This window comes from Musca vetustissima, unplaced genomic scaffold (assembly GCF_032173495.1).
Source record: "Musca vetustissima isolate MV318-11 ecotype Yass unplaced genomic scaffold, APGP_CSIRO_Mvet_v1 utg8515, whole genome shotgun sequence".
NCBI classification, from domain to species: domain Eukaryota; kingdom Metazoa; phylum Arthropoda; class Insecta; order Diptera; family Muscidae; genus Musca; species Musca vetustissima.
In genome coordinates, this window is record NW_026873755.1 from 35,296 (window position 1) to 52,220 (window position 16,925).

A 16,925-nucleotide genomic window follows, 5' to 3' on the forward strand; every position below is an offset into this window, starting at 1 on the left:
TATAATGGACTTGATTTTCCATGGAAAATAAAATCATGGAACGATAACTACATTCAAATACGGCCTCAAACCAGGTAAACTGGAAGAAAAAGAAAATTGAAATAAAATATTTTTAAAACATAAAATATTTTTAAAAAAGGTTCGATTTTATAAAAAAATATTTCTTTAAGGTACAAATTAGGCTTGAATTTTTAAAAAACATTTTTCTAAGGTCTAACACAAGGCGTGGATTTTTTGAATAATATTTTTTAAGGTCTAACACATGGCGTGGATTTTCTGTCCGTCCGTCCGTATGTTGAAGGAATTGAGATAGGGTGCTGAAAATTTGCATATGTTTGACTTTTGTCTGCAGGCAGGTCAAGTTCGAAGATAGGATATGTCGGTCCACGTTTAGGCATAGCTCCTATATAACGGTACCCCTCAATTTTCGGTATTTTGGGGTTATTGGGCGCATTTTTTCAACCGAATTCACTGAAATTTGGTACATTGGGTTCATATTGGGTACTAAATATTTCCACAAAAATTATACATATAGGTCCATTTTTCTGGTAGCCCCATATAACGGTAGTTTGTATTCAGTATTTTGGAGGTTTTAATCGTATTTTTCCACCGAATTCGCTCTAATTTAGTATTTTGAGTTTTTAATAGGTATCAAATCTTTCCACAAGAAATAAATATATGTCCATTTTTTCGGATACGCCCAACCCCCACATAAGGGTATCCCCAATTTTCGGTATTTTGAGGTTCTTCAGTGTGTTTTTTGGTATTTTGTAGTCGCATATGGTAACAAATATTCCTACCAAAAATTATTAATATTCGCCTCCTTTTTGGGGTAGTTCCCATATAACCCCCTTTTTATACCCTTCACCACACTGTGGTACAGGGTATTATGTCTTTGTGCATAAGTTTGTAACAGGCAAAAGGAAACGAGATAGACACATGGTTCCTTTTGAGAATATGCATAGAATCACTTTCTGAGTCGATTTATGCATGTCCGTCCGTCCGTTCGCCCGACCGTCTGTTGGTGTTAAATTGTAAACAAAGTACAGGTCGCATTTATAACCCGAATTGGATGAAATTTGGTACAGGTCACTTATTCGGCCCAAGGACGAACCCTATTGAAATTGGGAAAAATCGATTCGAATTTAGATATAGCTCCCATATATATCCTCGTCCGATTTAAGGTAAATGGTGCACGAAAGTTCCTAATTTTCTTTCGATTTGCACAAATTTGACATAGCGTACTAAATTAAGTCTATAGTGATGTGTGTTAAGTTTCGTAAAAATCGGTTTAGATTTAGATATAACTTCCATATATAGTTTTGTCCGATTTTGTGTAAATGGTGCACCAAAGTCCCTATGTATCCTTTAATTTGCACGAAATATTGCATAGCGTACTGAATTGAGTCTAGAATGATGAGTGGTAAGTTTTCGTGAAAATCGGTTCAGATTTCAATATAGCTCCCATATATAGTTTCGTCCGATTTGAGGTAAATAGTGCACCAAAGTCCATAGAAATACTTCGATTTGCACGCAATATTGCATAGCGTACTGAATCGAGTCTAGAATGATGAGTGATAAGTTTCGTGAAAATCGCTTCAGATTTAGATATAGCTGCTAAATATATTTTCGTCTGACTTTAGGTAAATAGTGCACCAAAATCCCTATATATCCTTCGATTTCCACGAAATTTGTCATAGTGTACTGAATTAAGTCTATATATGTTAAGTTTCGTAAAAAAGGGTTCAGATTTAGATATAGCTCCCATATATAGTTTTGTCCGATTTGAGGTAAATAGTGCACCAAAGTCCCTATATATCCTTCGATGTGTACGAAATTTGGTGTAACGTACTGAATTAAGTCTAGAATGATGAGTGGTAAGTTGCGTGAAAATCGGTTCAGATTTAGATAAAGCTCCCATATATATTTTCGCCCGATTTAAGGTAAATGGTGCACCAAAGTACCTACATATCTTTCGATTTGCACGAAAGCTGGCATAGCGTACTAAATTAAGCCTAGACAGATGTGTGTTAAATTTAGTCAAAATCGGTTCATATTTAGATATAGCTCCCATATATAGTTTTGTCCGAATGTAGTTAATAGCACACCAAAGTATTCTTCGATGTGCACGAAATTTTGCATAGCGTACTGAATTGAGTCTAGATTGATGAGTGGTAAGTTACGTGAAAATCGGTTCAGATGTCGATATAGCTCCCATATATAGTTTCGTCCGATTTGAGGTAAATAGTGCACCAAAGTCCCTATATATCCTTCGATGTGCACGAAATTTGGCATAGCGTACTGAATTGAATCTATAGTGATGTGTGTTAAGTTTCGTAAAAATCGTTTCAGATTTCTATATAACTCCCACATGTACATATATAATCGTCCGATTTTACATAAATGATGCGAAATTAACTTTTTAACAGTGCGGCGTACCGAATAGCGTGTATCAATTTTGCTATAAATCGTTTTCCATAAATTTGTCCCATGGTACGCATACGATTCTAAATCTGCCCGAATGAAATGAAATTTACCACAGATTGCAGAAAGACATGAGTACGTTCCTTCGAACAAACATTTACATTGCATGTGTAAGGATACAATAATGATCTATGGCCTAACGTTGATTTTTATACCCTACACAACTATGTTGTGGTGGTTGACCTTTAAATTGATACCAATTATATTGTCGTATGTACTCGGATGTGGGAGTACCACACTAGAGGGCGGAAATATAGCCCTGATCGCTTTCAAATTTTCCATGAGGTTCCAGTTATGGTCAAGGAGAACGAATATTATTTTGCGGTGATGATCAGATAGTAATTTTGGGATGAAATGGACAAAAAACTTAAATTTTTGTGTTTTGTGATCTATAGGCCACAATTATATGTCGAACATCAAAATAGAATACACGGCGAAGGGAATCTGGAAAAGTAATTAGAAGCGTCAGTGTAAGGAATAGGTGTTGTTGACCACTAATCGGGAAAGAGAGTGCAAATATCACGAAATTTTGCCCAGGCTCGGAAAAAACATCCGTAGAAAGTTGGACGTCCGTGGTAGTTGTGTAGGGTATCGAATGTCGGCCTTGTCCGACTATACTGCGCCGCTCACTTTAAAACATTAAAACATATTTTTCTTAGGTCTTTGACTGTGACACGGAATTTTTTGGGTTTTGATTATACCCTACACAACTATGTTGTCAGGGTATTATAGCTTTGTGCAGCCCCAAAAGTTTGTAACGCCGCGAAATATTGGTCCTAGACCCATCTTTAAGCATACCGATCGTCATATCTCGACTAGCTGAGCCGATCTAGACATGTGTGTCCGTCCGTCCGTCTGTCCATTACAATTTGTAAACACGATACAGGCCACAGTTATGGATCTTTGGGAAAGATCGGTTAATATTTAGGGGATGAAATGGACCAAATACTAAATTTTTGTCAGTTTTTGTGGTTGCTCTAGAGGCCGCAATTGTGGCCCAAACATTTTGAATTTTTACATGGAGAAGGGGGTCAGGCCAAAGAATAAGCATGCCTGTTTTGATAAATATCGGTCAATATTTAGCGGGTCAAATGGACCCTGACTTTTGTGTGAAAAATTACAAAATTTTTATTCTGGGGCGTATATAATTGCTCCTGAAAGACATATACTCGAGATGTTGATAGTATGTCCAAGATGAGTTGTTGACCTTCAAATTGATACCAATTATATGGCTGTATGTACTCCGATGCGGGAGTTATACTTAATTAAATAATGGTGACTATGTGCATATTATTACTATTACTCCATTAGAGGACGGAAATGTCGCGCTAATCGCTTTGAAATTGTACATAAAGTTCAGATTATGGTAAAGGACGACGACTATAGTTTTCGATGAAGTTGAGATTTCATTCAGGGGGTGCAATGAACCGGAAACTTTAATTTTGTCAGATTTTCTAGTCGCTCTAGAGGTAATTATTATATGCAGAACATCACATATTTTACAAGGTGAAGGGGATCTAACCAAATACTTAGAGGGGCTTTTTAGATCGGTCAATTTTCCGAGGGTCAAATCAACCAAAACCTAAAGTGACCAATTTTTTATTTTATGGCGTAAAAATTCACTTCAAGAAAAAACATTTTGGAAAATATGCTGGACTTAGAAAGATGAGTTGTTGATCAATAATCGTTAAAAAGGGTGCAAGTATCACGAAATATTGCCCAGGTTCAGCATATAGAACCGCCGAAAGTTTGCTTTTCGTGGTAGTTGTGTAGGGTATCATATGGTCGGCCCCGTCCGACTATACTGCTCCGCTCACTGGTTTTTTTTATTAATTCGTTTTTGAAGGCTAGGATTTTTTTAAATATTTTTAAGCTCGGAATTTCATTACATACCTCTTCTTTGGTTTGTATGAAAAACGTATAGCCACGTGTAGAATTAAAATATTGCGAATTCGATAATCCGACCAAATAAATGCTTAAGAAATAAAACAATGCTTTCATCTTGAAAACACCACCGGAACTGTTTGAGATATTCAATTTGTATTTTTTCTTTATTTCAAAGAATTGCAAATTGTTTTCCATAAATTTAAAGAAAAAAATCCCCCATAAAATTTTTGCTGATAAAACCGAAAAATTATCGCCCATAAAAAGTATAAACTTTCGCTGTATCAAAGCCATTGTCCATAGTTGAGATTTATTTGTCGCAATGAAAACAACAACATCCTCTTTAGTCCTAATCTTGGTCACAGTAACCCTCCTAATGGGGCGTAATGCCTCGGCCGGTAAATACTATACAACAGCAAAGGGTATTAAATACTACATTGAACATTTGTATCAAGTAAGTAATTGCCTCGATTAATTAAATATTTAAAATTGGTTTTTCAAAATTTTCAAAAAATTAGTACAACTGGTTCGAGGCCTACTTCGAATGTGTATATCGTAATATGAGCCTCTACACCTATGGCAGCCAGGCGGAATTTAATGATTTATATGATCTTTTGACAAACGGCACATTGTGAGTACAAATCGAAATCGGAAGAAAACAGAATTTCTATTTTCCATCAAAATTTATTTTTCGCAGCACCGACAAACCTCCGAATGTCTGGATAGGTGCCGTTGGTGTCAAGGGAAAATTTATATGGACGAAAACCCAAAAGCCCATGACAGCCCTGCATTTGTGGTCCGCAAATAATCCCGATAATTCCAATGATGAAGAAAATTGTCTACAAATTTGGCTGGCGAAAAAATATTTAAATGATTTGCATTGTTCGAGGAAAATTGGTTTCATTTGTCAATTGGACAATGAGAACGAGGATGGCGGACAACATTCAAAGGATAATGCCTCCAGTGGAAAATATAAAGGTTTAACAATTAATTTGTTTCAACAGAATGTGCACTAATGGATTTAAATAAATAAAATAAATTCATTAAAAATTAATAATAAAACCAGTAAGGAAAGTAGTAAAGTCGGACTGGGCCGACTATATGCTACCCTTCACCACTTTGGGTATATTCTACATATGTATCCTAACAGACGACGCGGTTTTGTTATATATCTATATCTGAAACGATTTCGGGGAAATTCGACAGGCACACATCATTCTGCACCTAATTCAGTACTCTATGCCAAATTTCATGCAAATCGAAAGGTATATAGGGACTTTGGTGCACCATTTACATAAAATCGGACAAAACTATATTTGGGAGCTATATCTACATCTGAACCGATTTTCTAGAAACTTGGCACACATCATTCTGCACCTAATTCAGTACTCTATGCCAAATTTCATGCAAATCAAATGATATATGGGGACTTTGGTGCACCATTTACCCATTCTAGACTCAATTTAGTACGCTGTGCCAAATTTCGTTCAAATCTAAGGACTGCACCATTTATCTAAAATCGGACGAAAATATATATGGGATATGGAAGCAATATCTATATGGAAGCTATATCTAAATTTGAACAGATTTTGAAGAAATTTAGCACACACCGTTCTACGGTTAATTCAGTACGCTATGCCAAATTTCGTGCAAATCGAAATATATATAGGTACTTTGGTGCTCCATTTACCTCAAATCGGACGAAAATATATATGGGAGCTATATCCAAATCTGAACAGATTTTTTCCCAATTTCAATAGGGTTTGTCCTTGGGCAAAACACCAGAGCTGTCTATCTCGTTTCCTTTTGCCTGCTACAAACATATGCACAAAGACATAATACCCTGCACCACAGTGTGGTGAAGGGTATAAAAATCCATTCCTGATTGTAACTTCAAAAAATAATTTTTAAAAAATCCACGCATGATTGTTACCTTCAAAAACATTTTTTTGTAAAATCTTCACCTTTTGGCTCCTTCACATAGTCTTTATTTATTATTTAAAGCGAATATTACAACCCCTGATTAAAATTAAACACCAATCCTCGATACTTGGCAGAATCTGCTGTCGGCTTTTGTTCATCCTCCTTCCTTCGTGGTTCACAAACATATCCCATTTTTTCCAAACATTTGATGTCATTCAATTTGTTTGTGTTCTCATAGATTTGAATGCAATTTTCCACATTGCCAGAAGTGTCGGGATTACCAGTACCCCAGAACCGTGAGACAACTGGTTGTCCAGTTGAAACCCAAATAAATTTTCGATTCGAACCCACACCTCCCGTCCAAAGATGAGGCGGTCTTTTAGCACTACACAAAAAATGAAAACTATTTTCAGAGTTCCAACTCAGCTTCGAAATTTTCCAATACTCACAAATTATTTTTTATTGAAATTTCATAAATATTCAATAGCTCAGCATCTGTTTCCAAGGTAAGCAATGACATATTGCGATTTTGGCATTCCATAAGGGCTTCAAACCATGTGTACTGCAAGATTTGTAATTTATAAAAATTTTCTACAAATTTCTTTATTAAAAATGAAACTCGAACAAACGAAACTTAACTGTATAATCCTGATTAATGAAATATTTGGCATTGTTTGAAGATTGATAAAATTTAGCCTGTAATCCCAAAACTAGGAATTGGCTACCCCAAACACTAAAGAGTAATACGAAGATGGACAACGTTTTCATGTTGAATGCTTGTTTAGAACTATTTCATGATAGTTACACGACACATATTATTTTTAAATATTTATTCTGCAATGTACAACCATGGCACACACGGGGGCTTATCATCCTTGTGGATTTTTTATATGTACATATTGAAATATATACGTTTATACATAGTAAAATTAAAAGCAATATTTTCTTATCATAATTTAAAAAAATCCCTGCGGTACTTCACATTTAATTATTATCGAAATTTATGTTTTATTTTTCGTCACCACTTATTTCCATTTTTAATATAAATTATGGTGTCCGAAAGTTTCATAAAGTCATTCTTTAAAATGAAATTCAGTGTAATTCTAATTTGTTTGATAATTCCATTGGTGTCCGGTGCGGTTATAAAGAAATGGCATAAAAGTGATGACGGCAGTTTGTATTTTGTGGAGAATGAACAAAAGGTAATATATACACATATTTATATATAATGTATTATAAAAAATATTTTTTTTAGTTTAATTGGTTTGAGGCCTTACACGAATGTGCCCGCAAAAATATGTCATTGATTGCCATTGATCGTTATGACAGGCACTATCAAATCGATACACTTATACGAAATTTATTTCGTAAGTATTTTTTGAGATATTAAATTAATTTGAAAGAAATTTTAAAAATTTCCAAAAAAATGTAAAAACAACAATTTTTGCAAACACTTCATTTACCAATTCCCTTTACACAGTAAGACCAAAATGTGAAAATTCAGCATTTCCAGAATTGGGACATTTTGATATAAACATAATGCCCATAAAGAAGAGCCTCTAAATGGAACAACGTCAAACAAACATTCTTTGCAAACACTCCATCTACCAACCCCATTAAGCCCCTTTACACCGACAGTAAGACCAATTCCAATTAAAACCAGTGAGCGGAGCAGTACAGTCGGATGGGGCGGACTATACGATACCCTACACAACTACCACGGGACTTTAACTTTCTGCGGATTGTTATTCCGAGCCTGGGCAATATTTCGTAATATTTCCACCCTCTTGCCCGATTAGAGATCAACCGATCTTCCTTACACTGCCATATTTTTCGAATAGTTCTAATATTCGGTACATGTCCATATTCCATTCCCCGTGGGTTGTGTTGTGATGTTCGTCTTATAATTGTGGCCTATATATCGACTCGAAAACAACACAAAAAAAATTAAGTTTTCTGTCCACTTTATCCCAAAAGGATTATCTGATCATCACCGAAAATTGTAGGCGTTGGCCTTGACCATAACTGGAACCTCATGGAACATTTCAAAGCGATCAGCGCTATATTTCCGCCCTCTAGGGTGGTAATGGGTTACTAAATGATATCTGAATACGTAAGCACCTGTAAATATTTAAGTGCAACTCAATCAAACCAATCATCTTGGATATACTGTCAACTTCTCGGGTCTATGCCCTTCAGGAGAAAATATATACGCCATAGAATACAAATTTTGTCATTTTTCACACAAAAGTCAGGGTCAATTTGACCCGCTAAATATTGCAAAAGCTATAATAACCTTACAACATAGTTGTGTAGGTTATAAACACAATGCCGTAAAAAGTAAAAAAAGGAATAAATTTAAACAAAAACTCTTCGCAGAATCCTCCATTTACCAACTCCTTTAAACCAGGGCTGTCCACACTAATACATTATTCAAAAGTTATGATTCTATGCCATATACTGTGAGAGATATTGTAAAAAGTTTATTTTCAAATTTTAAGGAAGAAAACAATTGTATATTCCATGTAAATATGGTTGTTGATGATACATTTTCCTATTTAAGTATTGGTTTAGATTAGGCGAGTTTACTTGCGGCAAGTCTTTGTTTGTAGGAGAGAGGGGCAAGGGGAATAGAAATGTAAAAAAATTGCTCGTACCGACAATTTTCTGGCAATCCGTTTTGTGTATTTCGTATTTGTTGACGTTTTATATGTATTTAAATGTGAAAAAAAACAACAAATAGAAACATAGTCCTGATTTATATTAGGCGAGTTTACTTGGGGCAATTTTTATCGTTCTCTTTTTAACTTGCTCCATGCGTCTATACAAGGCAATTCGGTTTCCAAAATATTTTTTTGTTTGTTGTTTTTTCACATTTAAATATATATAAAATGTCAACAAATATGAAATACACAAAACGAATTGCCAGAAAATTGTCGGTACGAAGAATTTTTTTTCATTTCAATACCCCATGCCCCTCTCTCCTACAAACAAAGACTTGCCGCAAGTAAACTCGCCTAATCTAAATCAAGACATATTTTGGAAACCGAATTGCCTTGTATAGACGCATGAAGCAAGTTTAAAAGAGAACGACAAGAATTGCCGCAAGTAAACTCGCCTAATCTAAATCAAGACTAAAGATATATTTGTTTCTGTTTGCCCTCCAGCCATAGTATTGGTCACATATTTCGACTTGTTCCGAACTAATGTTTGCCAAAAATATGCCCATTTTTTCGGTTAGTGTATGAAAACAAAAAGGAATAAATGACAATTTTGAAAATATTTTTTTTTATTTTCAAATCCCAGTAGTTCGAGTAACTGGTGATGAACTAGATATTTTACTAATTACCTGTAAGTATCTCTAGTTACCACGTCATGCCCTAGACTGGTAAATTTAACATGGGTATGTCATTGGGGAAGTCAATTGTCCCCTGTCTGCGTTACCAATATACAGTCATTTCGATAGTCTATTCATTGCCCTTTGCATTACCAGTAACTACTAAATTGGTATGATGTGCGTAGACAACTTTTTCAGTTGACAAAAAAAATCCAATCGTATATTTTGTGTTCCTTTTTGGGATATGAAGTAACTAGATCACAAAGTAACTAGCTATATAATATTCAACATTTGTGGAGTAGTTAACTTAATTAAGTAATTAACTTACTAATTTTACATTTTATTTAATTCTATTTAAAAAAGATATTTGACTTGTAAACTTATCACTTGCAACAGGACAATGCATTGATGTTATGAGAAATCCAATTAGAATGATGCAGCATTGATAAACACTCTCTAATTGTCTCTCCCTCCTTGAATTGTCTCTTTGACATTTGTCACTCCCAATGAAGACGCGCTACAATAATAAACTATGTAATTTAATTGCCAAAAAAATCAGTTTTTTATTTCACTGAAGGCAAATTACATCTTGCCTTGATATTCTTCACATAACACAAACACTCTCTCCATATGATAGATAAGAAGAAGAACAACAACAAAAATCATCGCAAGACTATGCAAAAAGAAACATAAGTTTTTGACGGAATAACAATATCATTTTACAATTTTTATGCTGATAAAAAAGTTATTTACTTTAATTAACAGGTTTATCTATTTTTTAATACGATATTCGATACAATTTTAACACTTTTTATTGACGAGCAGAATTTACGACCGTTTGCATTTACTCTTATAATCACAACTGAAAGAAGAAGACATTTGAGGGAATTAATGAGTGTGACACAACTCTAAAAAAACATTCTCACTTTGACACTTGTCGCTCTCAATCAATATTTATTGAAAGAATACATGTCACAATTACGCGCCACCATGTAACTCCCACTAATAATAACAACAACAATGTAGTTGTTCACCTTGTCTTGATCTAACTCATATGAGCACTCTCAACACATGATAGAGAAAGAACAACAACAAAATCATTGCAATCTACATACAAGAGTATGCAAAAAGGAACATAATTTTCTTAAAGAATATCAATTACATACAATATTATTTAACACTTTTCACATTAAGAATTAATTAAATTATTATAAATAATTGTTTTCATTGAATTTTCAAGCGATATTCGAGACAATTTAAACACCTTTTAGTAACGATTACAATTCACGACCGTTTGTGGTTAGAAATCGAATGACAACTGCATGATGGTGACAAATAAGAGAACGCAACTGCTCTCACCTGATGGCAGAGATTGCCATTTCATTGCAAAACTATGCCAATAAAAGAAAACATATTTTTTAAGGAATCTCAATTGAAAACAATATTTTTTTAACTGTTTATATTAACAATTAATTAAATTATTATTATTCACAAATTTTTAAAGTTTAATCTGATATTGGCTTTAATTTAAACACTTTTTACTGACGATTACAATTCACGGTCGTTTGTGGTTAGAATACGAATGTCAACTGTATGAAGAGAGAGACTCTCTCAGCTGATGATAGATAAGGAACAACAACAAAACAATTGCAATTTCACTGCTAGGCTATGTCAACAAAAGAAAATATCACTTTTTTAGGGAATTATCAATAAAAATTATATTATTGAACTATATTTTATATTAACAGTTAATTGAATCATTATTATTTACAATTTTTTTAAGTTTAGCCGGATATTTGATTTAATTTGAGCACTTTTAATTGACGATTGCAATTCACGGCCATTTGTTTTACAAATACGAATGACAACTGCATGAATAATGATGACAATTAGGAGAGCCTCAGCTGATGGTAGAGAGAGAGAACAATAACAAAACATATTTTTAAGGAATATCAATTAAAAACACAATATTATTAAACTTGTTTATTAACAATTAATTAAATTATTATTATTTTCAATTTCTTTAAAGTTTAATAGAATATTCGTTGAAATATTAACACTTTTTAATTAACCATTACAATACACTACCGTTTGTTATTAGAAATCAAATGACAACTGAAGAATGGAGACATTTGAGAAAAACAATGTTGCCAACTCTAAGAAAATTACATGTGGATGATATTATTATTATTATTACATTATTATATTATTATATTATGTTACCACAATTAAAACTATTTTATAAGAAACAATACTTTATATTATATAACTAAATAATTATTTAAATTACATTATTAACTTTTCTAATTAGAATTTGAATGAGAACTAAATGAAGAATGAGGTATTTGAGAAAACCAGTGTTGTCAACGTTATAAAAAGTTATAATTGGCTGTTATTATTACTATAGCATGTAAATTCAATCAAAAAAGAAATATTAGTATACGAAATTAAATTATTATAATAAATATTTTTGATGTTCCTTACAAACATTAATAATTGTGATTAATAATTTGAAATTTAAAATTCGAGTAATGTAAAATTAAAATAAGTTTTTCCCAGTTCATAAATTTAATTGTTTTACAAACGCATAATTATTATATTTTTTCTTTTTTGAATTTTTTCAGCCACAAGTCCACCATTTTGGATAGCCGGTCATGACAATGCTGTTGATACACGCTATGAATGGGCAACAACCGGTGAAATATTTACTTTTACAAATTGGGGCACCGGTCAACCGGGTCGTTCGAATAATAATGAACATTGTATTTTGATATGGACAACATGGGATTGGCATGATTTACCATGTACCTCAAAATTGGGCTTTATATGTGAAGAAAATCGTCTGCTGAAGACAAAATCGAAAGACGAAGCCCAGGAAGAGTTGCGAGCATTGGCAAAAACATTTATATGGAAAAATTATAATGGAAATTGTAATTGATTAATTTTTTGGTATGAAAATAAAAATCTAACTTGAAAACAAATCTGACTAAACTAAACATAGATTTTTTAAATAGTTTTCGATTTTTTAAACAATATTTTTTTTACGATCTACACAACAGGTGATTTTTTTTTTGTTCTGTGTTGTTTTGTTCGACCTTTTGATTCTTATATAATAAAACAATATATTTTTTTCGAGCTTGAGGTCTTTTTTTTATTTATTTTTCACGATCAATATTTCGCAATTGTTTTAAATTGCATCTTCAGGATAATAAATAAACTAGTGTCAAGTTTACTTAAAACTATGATAGACTTCACTATCGTCGTCGGATGTAAATATTGCACTTTTTTTGTAAATATTGAATTTTTTAAATAATATTTTGTCAGGGATCCAAAAAAGGCGTGGATGTTTTAAAGAATATTTTTTCAGAGATCCAAACAAGGGGTGGATTTTTTCACGAATATTTTTTCAGGGATCCAAACAAGGGTGAATTTTTTAAAGAATATTTTTTTTAGGGATCCAAACAAGGCGTGGATATTAAAAAAAATATTTTTGGAAAAATTAAAATTAAAACAAATCCTCTATTTAATTATCATTTATTTTGATGTTAAATTTTTATAAATTTCAAAACTTGGTAGCGAATTTATAAATACAGCAATATTGTTAAATGTATTCGCGTTACATTCCTTCTTCAGAATTTCCATTTCCTTCGATTTCTCTTTAATGTGCCGATTTTCCTCACATATAAATCCCAATTTATGTCTGCAGGCTAAATCATACCATTGCCAGGTATTCTGCCAAATTAAAATGCAATGTTCATTGTTGCCAAGGCGATCTGGCTGACCCTGGCCCCAATTGGTAAAGGTGAAAATTTCACCCGTCGATGCCCATTCATAACGCAAATCGATGGCGTTATCATGACCACCAATCCAAAATGATGGACATCGAGCTGTAAAAATTATAAAAAATCTTTAAAGAGATCGCAGAAAAAAATTGTATTCAAAATAATTACCAAAGATCTTTTTAATCAGTGTATCGATCTGCAAATGTTTGTAGTGGGTGTCAATGGCAATAAGTGACATATTTTTGCGGGCACATTCATTCCAGGCTGCATACCAATTATACTAAGGGGGGAAAATTAGAATACTCGAAATAGTTTTTCTTTAATTCCATATATTTTACTCACCTTATTTTCCGTTTCAATAAAAAATCGGCTGCCATCTTCGCTGGTATGCCATTTTTCAACGGCTATACCGGAGGCCAAAGCAAAAATTACCAAACCAAAAATAAATGTGATCTTCATTGTAGTTACTTTTTTATTTTTGGATATTCGACTAAGGTATGCACGACCTTATATATAAATCCTTATCTAATGCAGTCACCACTAACCACAAACTAATTATCAACCAGTGAGCGGAGCAGTATAGTCGGACGGGGCCGACCATGCGATACCCTACACAACTACCACCAACTCTAACTTTCTGAGGATGTTTATTCCGAGTCTGAGTAATATTTCGATTAGAGGTTAACGACACCTCCTCCTTACTTTTTTCGAATATTCAGTACAGTCCTTCTAATTACTTGTCCATATTACCTTCACGGTGGGTTTTGTTGTGATTTTCGGATTATGGTCTACTCGAAAACACACAAAAAATTATGTTTTCGGTCCATTTCATCCCAAAATTTTAATCTGATCATCACCGAAAATTGTAGGCGTTGTTCTTGACCATAACTGGAACTTCATGAAAAATTTCAATGCCATCGGCGCGATATTTCTCCCTCTAATGTGGTAATGGGTTACTAAATAATATCTGAATACGTAAGCACTTGTAAATATTTGACTGTAACTCCCACATCTGAGTAGATACATCACTATATTTGGTATCAATTTAAAGGCCAACCACTCCTCTTGGATATGCTATCAAATCCTGGGGACTACATCCTCCAGGAGTAAATATATATGCCATAGAATACAAATTTTGTCATTTTTCACACAAAAGTCAGGGTCCATTTGACCCGCTAAATATTGACCGATCTTTATCAAAACATGCATGCTTATTCTCTGGCCCGATCCCCTTCCCTATGCAAAAATTCGAGGTGTTTGGGCCATAATTGCGGCCTCTGGAGCGACCAGAAAAACCGACAAAAATTTAGTATTTGGTCCATTTCATCCCCTAAATATTGTTACGTTCTTGGATTTTACTAAATCCCGTGTAGACGTTGTTTTATTTCCCGATACAATTCGTACCAAATAAAACGCGGGTTCTTTCTGATTACGATTATTACAATGAGTTTATTGACACACTTTACTTTGCACGTTACTTTACAGCTTTACGTTACTTGACGGTTTCAATTCGCGATCTGATTTACAACTGACTCACTGCCTTTCCATTCCCTCTATTTATATGAGCCCTGCCTGTCGCTACAGAAGTTTCTAGACGATCTGGTAACACCTAGATCACGAACAATCTACCAATGCAACAAACACATTGAGTAACAATAACAACAACAAACTTACTGAGTGAACAATAACAACAACAAACTTGAGTAAACAAACTTACAATAACAACAACACATATACAGGCGAGGGAATAACAAAGAAAGAGGAATAACAACAACACATATACAGGCGAGGGAATAACAAAGAAAGAGGAATAACAACAACACATATACAGGCGAGGGAATAACAAAGAAAGAGGAATGACGTTTAACAAGAATTGTACGACAATAACAAAATAGAAAATGAAAGAGGAAATGGAAGGATGTAGAAAAATCTATACAGTGGTTGTTGTTGTGAAGTTATTCAAATAAACTGCGTAGTAGAAATTTACGTTACAATTCAAATTCTTAAATTAACGGAATTCATCTAAATTAACTTAAATCTAAAGTTATATTCGTAACATTGCCCCCCGCTTAAGCCTGTTCGTCCCGAATAGGCACAGTTCCCGTTCCGTAGGGGGTCAGCCGCTCCAAATGTACAACTTTCATCTTCGACCTGGGACTGTCGCTCCTCTGGATGCGATAAACGACGTCATTTATTTTCGTGACAATCTTGTAGGGTCCTTCCCAGTGCGTTTGCAATTTGGGGCATAGTCCTTTCTTTCGTTGTGGGTTGAACAATAGTACCAGTTGCCCTTCTTGAAACCCATCGGTATTTGCCGCTCGATCGTACCTTGCCTTCATGCGGTTGCTAACCATTTTTATTCGATGTCGGACTGCATCGTGGACTTTACTAAAAGAGTTTTGGCTGTCTTCATCTTGGTTCACATCGTCGTTTGGGGTAGCGCCGAATATCAAATCGCCAGGTAGCTTTAATTCATTTCCGAACAGAACTTTGGCTGGGGTCCGGGATGTGGAATCATGAATGGCCGATCTATAAGCCAATAAAAACTTTGGAATATGCTCATCCCAGTCTCGTTGGCCACTGTCCACCACTTTCCGTAGATGTTCTTCAAGGGTGCGATTGAATCTTTCCACCATGCCATCTGATTGTGGATGTAGGGGCGTCGTTCTGGTTTTCTTAATTCCGTAGGAGTCACACATTTCCTTGAAGATCGCTGATTCAAAATTCCTACCTTGATCGGAATGAACCTCAGATGGAACACCATAGCGACAAATCCAATTTTTGCTGAACACATCCACAATTGTCCTGGCTTCTTGATTTGGGATAGCATAAACCTCCGGCCATTTACTGAAGTAATCCATGACCACTAAGACATACCGGTTCCCAGAGTCGCTTGTGGGGAACGGTCCAGCTACATCCATTGCGATTCTTTCAAAAGGGGCTCCTGAATTATACTGCTGCATGTAGCCTCGACTCTTCCGTGTTGGACCTTTAGCTTTTATGCAACTTTCACAATTGGCGATCCAGTCGGCAATGGATTTTTGACAGCCGACCCAGTAGAATCTCTGCTTTACCTTTTCAGCGGTCTTTGCTATGCCAAGATGCCCTCCACTTGGCCCATCGTGAAACTCCGACAAGACATCTCTTATTTTGGAGTCTGGGACGACGATCAAGTTCCGGTGAGATTTACCGTCCTCACTTTCCCATTTGCGATATAGGCAACCATCTTTTATAAGTAGACTGTCCCACTGGGCCCAATAGGATTTTAAAAGAGGGCTTTCGGAGGTAATTTCTTTGCGACTAGGTCGCTTGCCCGTTTCTATGGCCGAAATTATTTTGCCCAGAATGGGATCTCTTCGTTGTTCCGTCGACCAATCTTCACCCGACTCAAACTGCAAAAGTCGGACATCAACGATATTCTCTTTATTCTCAGCCTTTGAGCAGTGCCTGCATTCTACTTTGCATGGCCGACGAGACAGGGCATCAGCATTACCGTGTTTTCCGCCTTTTCTGTG

At 34.6% G+C, this 16,925-nt stretch overlaps 2 protein-coding genes and 1 pseudogene across 2 annotated transcripts; 1 reads left to right on the plus strand and 2 right to left on the minus strand.

The window, feature by feature from the left end:
• Window positions 1-6,362: 6,362 nt before the first annotated feature.
• On the minus strand, window positions 6,363-7,059 carry LOC133327829 (lectin subunit alpha-like; annotated as a pseudogene).
• Window positions 7,060-7,340: 281 nt separating this feature from the next.
• Window positions 7,341-12,691, plus strand: LOC133327839 (lectin subunit alpha-like). The gene is made up of 4 exons (XM_061536380.1): window positions 7,341-7,493; window positions 7,547-7,658; window positions 12,253-12,508; window positions 12,688-12,691. Exons 1-4 carry the CDS (start codon window positions 7,341-7,343, stop codon window positions 12,689-12,691), a joined length of 525 nt encoding a protein of 174 aa, XP_061392364.1.
• Window positions 12,692-12,857: 166 nt separating this feature from the next.
• LOC133327850 (lectin subunit alpha-like) lies at window positions 12,858-13,869 on the minus strand. Its single transcript, XM_061536388.1, has 4 exons — window positions 13,753-13,869; window positions 13,579-13,690; window positions 13,347-13,515; window positions 12,858-12,909 (listed from the first exon to the last, which is right to left on the minus strand). The coding sequence occupies exons 1-4, from the start codon at window positions 13,867-13,869 to the stop codon at window positions 12,858-12,860; spliced, it is 450 nt and encodes a 149-aa protein (XP_061392372.1).
• Between the last annotated feature and the right edge of the window lie 3,056 nt (window positions 13,870-16,925).

Bases quoted from the DNA above. Each gene is read 5' to 3' on its own strand.
- LOC133327850 (XM_061536388.1), bottom strand. From the start codon at position 13,869: ATGAAGATCACATTTATTTTTGGTTTGGTAATTTTTGCTTTGGCCTCC. The intron at 13,516-13,578 runs GTAATTATTTTG...TAATTTTTACAG, and splicing joins ACTGATTAAAAAGATCTTTG to CTCGATGTCCATCATTTTGG. The intron at 12,910-13,346 runs GTATGATTTAGC...TTACAAAAAAAG, and splicing joins TGGCAGAATACCTGGCAATG to TGCAATATTTACATCCGACG.
- LOC133327839 (XM_061536380.1), top strand. From the start codon at position 7,341: ATGGTGTCCGAAAGTTTCATAAAGTCATTCTTTAAAATGAAATTCAGT. The intron at 7,494-7,546 runs GTAATATATACA...TATTTTTTTTAG, and splicing joins TTGTGGAGAATGAACAAAAG to TTTAATTGGTTTGAGGCCTT. The intron at 7,659-12,252 runs GTAAGTATTTTT...GAATTTTTTCAG, and splicing joins ACTTATACGAAATTTATTTC to CCACAAGTCCACCATTTTGG.